General features: G+C 39.4%; 1 protein-coding gene across 2 annotated transcripts in view; it reads right to left on the bottom strand.

The window, feature by feature from the left end:
* Positions 1–318: 318 nt before the first annotated feature.
* The window catches only part of PLXDC1 (plexin domain containing 1), a 63,491-nt gene continuing 57,809 nt past the window's right edge, over positions 319–6,000 (bottom strand). Inside the window, exons 13-14 of one of the 2 annotated variants that reach the window (XM_088143528.1) lie at positions 5,248–5,411; positions 319–4,098 (exon numbers count right to left, since the gene is read on the bottom strand). In XM_088143528.1, the coding sequence (XP_087999654.1) occupies positions 3,988–4,098; positions 5,248–5,411 (275 nt within the window). In that variant the 3' untranslated portion in view covers positions 319–3,987. The remainder of the gene's footprint in view (positions 4,099–5,247; positions 5,412–6,000) is intronic. The other variant, XM_088143529.1, reaches the window with a different exon arrangement.

Below are 6,000 nucleotides of genomic sequence, written 5' to 3'. Positions count from 1 at the left end.
TTCACATAGTGCTGATAGCTGGGGTGGGACAGTAAACTCTGCTATTGGATAGTCTGAAGTGGAGAGAATAAACATCGATTTGCTGGCAATGTCTGCTTTCAGCTATTGGGTAGCTTGGACTGAGTAATGGTTGGCCAAAGATGCTGTCAGTGAGCTCCAGACTCACAAGCATCTAGAGAAGCAGAGTACACATTTGCTTGGCAACTGGACAAAGTGGGGAAAGTGTAGGTCTCCGTTTAATTGCATTGGAAGTTATTCACAGATACAGTGGATGACAGAGTGGCTGTGAAATCATACACATACACTTCCGAAGATCATTCACAATTTTGTTTTTTTTATTCTGAAACTTGAAGCAATCTGAAAAGTATTTTAGTACTTCATATTATATATTAGTATCAACATTGCATTCCATGCAAACAATCCATACTAAATGCTTTGCCTGAAGCTTTCCTACCCCAACTTTCCCAGAACTGAAATATGCTATAAATTCAAGTATGTAGAAAGAGATTAGGCCTTGTGTAGCTATGAAATAATATTAACTGAAAGGATTTTTTATATACATAGGAAGTTGCTGCAAGGACTCTCTATAGATCAGATATGCTCAACACATCTAAATTTGGCAATTTCCATGTACATGACTACTAGCTACCTATATACTTCCAAGAGATACATGGCCTGGCCTTGCTAACCCATGATGTAATACAGTGTACTAACTAAGCCACAACTGGCTGGGTTTGTATAACATACTAAGCTACAAATTATGATTTGTAGGTCACTATAGCTGGGTTCACACAACATGCTAAGCAAACAATGACTTGTGGTTTACATGATGTGTGAAACCAGTCCCAGAGTAAGTGAAGACTTTGGCCAATATTATGATTCCTACATTCACATGTTGTACTAAACCAAAATACACATTTGTGGCTTAGCACACTGTGAATCCAGACACTTCGTAATTTGTAAATCATAGTTTATGGCTTAGCATTGTATGATTTAATGGTTAAACAAATTATGGATTACTGTGATGTTTTAGCAAAGGACACACAGTACTTGATTTTACATTTTGAACTTAGTAACAGAAATTGCCCCCCAAACAGGTTTATAAAATTTCCACGTAAAGCAGTATGTAGTGGGGTTAAAGAACAGTGCTTTAAGTTCTTTTTGTTTTTAATCACATTCTTTTGATTGTGAGACATTTGTTCCTAAAATGGTTGGTGTACAATTATTCAGGCCTGTGTTCGCTCTTCCTAATGGATCTCTTCTTCACAGCAGCACCGTAACAGTTGTGATTAAATAACAACATACACTCTCTTTATAAAAATTTACCAAGATGGGAAGTTGGGATAGGTTAAATCATACTTGTTTTGTGGTTGTTGCTGCTTTACTCTAACCTTTTTATTTTAAAAACTGTTCAGCAAAGATAGATAAAACGCAGGTAATAGCTCCAATTCCATTGTAGCACTTTGTGTAACTTTGCATGGCTGTGCATTCATTTACAATCAGAAAGCTTTCTCTTGAGGAAACCCTTTGGACAGAGAAGCTCAGTGCCCCATCTTCAACTAAGGAAGCATGACTGTGGTACACATTTGTTTTCAAGATGTGCAACCTCTCCGTGCAACTTGGGATGGTATAAAGTATTTAGTATTTCTAGGCTGAAGTACATTATCTTTAATGTATGGCACTCGCCGACAAATAACTCTGGCTGAGTTTCTGGTAGTCTTTAATTAAACCTATAATGGATTAGCCACATGCTGTTCCTGCCTCCTCTCTTTCCCCTGCACGCAGCAGCCAATATTCAAAGCACGAATGGGAAATTCAAACTGTGATGAAGGTCACATCCCCATGAAATATTTACCAAAATAAAGGGAGGAGATGTGAGTTGTCTGCTAGCTTGTATTACAGTAATGTAAATAGATAATGTTTCATATTTATGCTCCATAACTTTGGTTGCAATCTGCATTAATATGTTGATGGGAGTGGTAGAAGCTGACATGGGATGGCATGGGGGGACAAAGAGTCTAGGATTGGTAACTAATGTTATGTTCGATCCCCTAAATCTTATTTTAGAAGTAAAACAAAGCAGGATGTGGTAGGACTGATCGGACTACTGAAAGATACCAAAATGGTATAGAATACTTGTTTGCAAATCTGCTGCCATGGCAGGGGGAAAAATCAGAACCTTTCTGGGCTGAAAGATGAGAGTTAAAAATGCCTCAGCCAATCAGGGCTCCTCTGCCATCCAGCAAGGAATGCCTCTGCTGACCTGCTTGGTTTTGCATCAAAAACAAAGCAAGACCTTTTGCATCCGTACAAAAGAATGACATACAGGAATGTCATGTGTTTATGGTGTTGACAAGCCACTGGGCTGCTTATTCTGCTATATGGTGGTGGTCCTTTTACCCCAATCCTGACATTCATCCATCTTATTGGGTGGGAGATGGGACAAAGCAGGTTGCCCTGCCAATGGCTGTACGTGTATAGAATGCCAGTGTGAGACAAAATAGTGTTGTTTGTGCAGTAACGTTCACTACTTGCAAATGGGAATTCCCTCCTGGGCAAATATCTTGGGACGGTAACAAAGAAGCCAGGACTTTGTCCAATGGTAACCCACCAGCACCAGCGCCTTATTTTGCAATACAGTCAATCTGATCCATGTTCTGAGTTGGACCCCCATCCGGCCGCAGGGTGTTTCAGAATGCATAAGATCACTCATGGAATCGCAAATTGTTCAAGTGAGAAATAGTTTGTAGTATTCCAAAGATCTAGTCTATCCTTTTAGAGATACAGTTACTGCCTTATGTAAGGGAAGATAGGGAAACTGAGAAACAGCAAAATCTAGAGAATCACAACATTTCCAAAACGTTTAAAAAAATTAAATATCCACGATTTAAAATGAGCCTGGAAATGATCATATTTCCAGTCCCGATTCCTACCTTCAGTGTCATTATTAATTGGATCAGAAATTCAGTTAGGAGAGAAATGAATAAGAAATGGGGACATAAAATAATGAATTTCTAGTCATAAATTTTGCAAATTTATGAACAGAAAGTAATATTCCTTTCATGAAAATAAACATGTTGCTTCCTGTTGAGAAAATCTCCCACTTTCTTCTGCTACAGAAATCAGTGACCAGATTTGGCTTTTAAGCCTTTAGGAAGGACACAAAAAGAGAGCTAAATTACAGAACCGATTGTGAGGTGGGTTGAACAATTCATAGCAGAAATCATATGAGTCTGCTTGGTGCAGAGTTGATACATATTTTATCTTCTGACTGGTTCAGTGTCAAGTAGAGAAGATTACTGTCAGTGGCAATACCTCTAATTTTTTTCCCCTTTTTTAGCTTGAATGTCTGCCACCATGACATATAAATATGAAGGCTGCATTTCAGGCCCAGCCCAAACATAGGTGCTTCTTTCAATAACTATGGTGACAAGGCTGAGGTGTTCGAAGAGTTCAAGTCAGACCAGCTGTTCCATGATGCTGTTCCATGAATTAAAAAACTTTCATATTTTTCAAGGAAAGTTTAGCAGGAAAACGTCAATGTTAGCTAGAAGGCTGTATTTTTCTCTTTCCTAACCTTGCATTTGAAGGAGGAGGAAAACAGTTTCACATATTATTTTGGCACTGTAAATTTATGGTTAGAGTGCCTACAAAAAGTGAGTTGGGCAGAGGATGTTTCCTGTAGTCCATAACATCTATGGATGGCTACACCTGATAAAACCTATGCAAGATAGTTAGGTGCTATCACTTCTACAATGAAGTCATGACTTTTCTTCATGATCCACCCCGAGGCCTATGCCAAATCTGCCTGCTTCTTCCATACTTTCAGGCCCTAATTTATCCATTACAATCCTCCCTTGGGGCTTCTTTTTAATTTTGCTTTGTTTCCCCCCTGCCCCATTCAACTGTGTCCATCACAAAACAAAAGAGTAGATGGGAGACACTTGATGTTTTAAAGGGATAGGAGCAATAAAAGAGGTATACTCTTTAGCACTGATCTGCTTCAACAAAACTGTCCTTTTCCTGGCCAGATGGTTCTACTTCAGTGTAAGTTGAGCGGTTTCTGAACTTCATGGTAGGCCACTGATGTGGTCTTCGCTGTGGTGCAAAAAGAGAGAGGGAAGTTTCAACTTGAGAAAAGGAAAGTTTTTTTTAAAAAAAAAGACCCCCAAACTTCTCCCCCAAATCCAGGAAAGTCAGTCTTTTTTTTCATCATGGCTTACTAATTGCAATTCTCACCCTCCTAATATTAAATACTGTACTACTCTTCTAAAAAATGTTAGGAACTATTCCTTCTCCAATGTTACCTTTACTACAACTCTGGGTGGTAGATCAGGCTAAGACTAGCCTAAGGTCTCCTAGCAAACTTCATCTGAACCTGCATCTTCCCTGATCCTAACTGAATACTCTAGCCCAGTGTTTCTCAACCTTGGCGATTTGAAAATATGTGGACTTCAACTCCCAGAATTCCCCAGTCAGCATAGCTGGCTGGGGAATTCTAGGAGTTGAAGTCTGCACACCTTCAAGTTGCCAAGGTTGAGAACCTTGTTCTAGCCATTGTACAACACTAGATCTTAACTAAATCGGTGATGCTGTCAGGTTGAGGAAAGCTTGGACAAGATGCTTTCTGCAATCACTGACATACTCCTGGTCATTTTATTCTCTAGTTTTGCTTCCTTCCAATTCTTTCTTTTTTCCAGATTCTTTTTTCCTCCTTTTCTTTAACTTTTGAAAGAAACTCAAAGTACTGTTGCTTTTCCCTCCTTTATCATTTCTCCACAAACCTCTAAGGGAGGGAGAAGGAAGGGCTAAAATAGGTCCTGTTTTCATTTAAAACTGTATGACATCAAATGTGTACACCATATACCTGACCTAATGATCCAAAGTACAAAACTGTTATTGGCCTGAAGCCATAGTGGGCTTCGTGCAGCAAATTTAAGTAGATGGGACCAGAATACAAAGTAGAGCCTCTTGGAGGCCAGTTTAAGTGATAAACCCTTTGCAATCCTTGGCATTCATTTTGCCCTTAAAATTCCCAACCCTGCAAAATGAAAAAAAAAAAAGAGGGTTTTTTTTAATCCTGTCCACTCTGGAGGGATTCTGGGGGCCACAAAGGGGGTGCTAATAGATTGCAGATATCCTGTGGGATGCATTTCTTTTATTCCTGCTCTAAACTCTTTCATAGTCTTAACAAGTCCAGCTTTTTAAAAAGACAAAGTATAAACAAGGGAGTTCTCTTAAGCTCACCTTGATGAAGAACAAGGCAGCACTGGAAGTAGGATTACTGGTGATGTAGATGCCAGCAAGAATAATAGCAGCAATCAGAAGAACTGCCAGGAAGATTCCAACAATTGTTCCTGTATGGATTTGGGATCCCCCTTTTTTTGTAGGGAGGCCATCTCTCAAACCTTCTGGGAAGATTATTATAAGGGATGGGAAAAGAGACAGAATGAAGCATAATTCAATTCATAATTCACTTCTCAGTGGTGGCCCCCACTCTTTGGAATATCTTCTCCTCTCCCCTTCCGTGAAGTACAGAGGGCTCCAACTCTGCTTATTTTTCACAAACAAGTTAAAGCTATTCTGTTTGAATGACCTTTTGGCCTGATATTGTTCATGGGCACTTTCTTTATCTACTCTGATTTATGTTCTCTTTTTGTTTGTATTTAATGTTTTATCTTATTGTTACTTGCCTAGAGTCTGTTAGGACTGGCACAGGATATGAATACCGGAAATCAATAAATCAATATACAGTTGGTGGAGTTTCTACATGTGCAAAGTGAAGACTAAGCAAACACATTATGGTTAGCATGATGTATGAGCCCAACCACTGACTGACAATAGCTCCTCAGGGTTTTAGGCAAGATTTTGTTCCACTGCTACCTGGAGGAGATGCCAGGGATTGAAAGGGGTGTGGTTGAGATACTATTGCCCTTCCATCAAGATGTGGCTCCAGAGTATGTGGAACTGAACTCTCGATCTTGTGTAGTGATCCACTTG

This window comes from Python bivittatus, unplaced genomic scaffold, assembly GCF_059951505.1.
Source record: "Python bivittatus isolate LINGU-HERP-01145 unplaced genomic scaffold, Pbiv_v1 ctg000410_np1212, whole genome shotgun sequence".
Lineage (NCBI taxonomy): Eukaryota > Metazoa > Chordata > Lepidosauria > Squamata > Pythonidae > Python > Python bivittatus.
The sequence above is the reverse complement of the archived record's forward strand: the minus strand, read 5'-3'. Positions and strand labels throughout refer to the sequence as shown.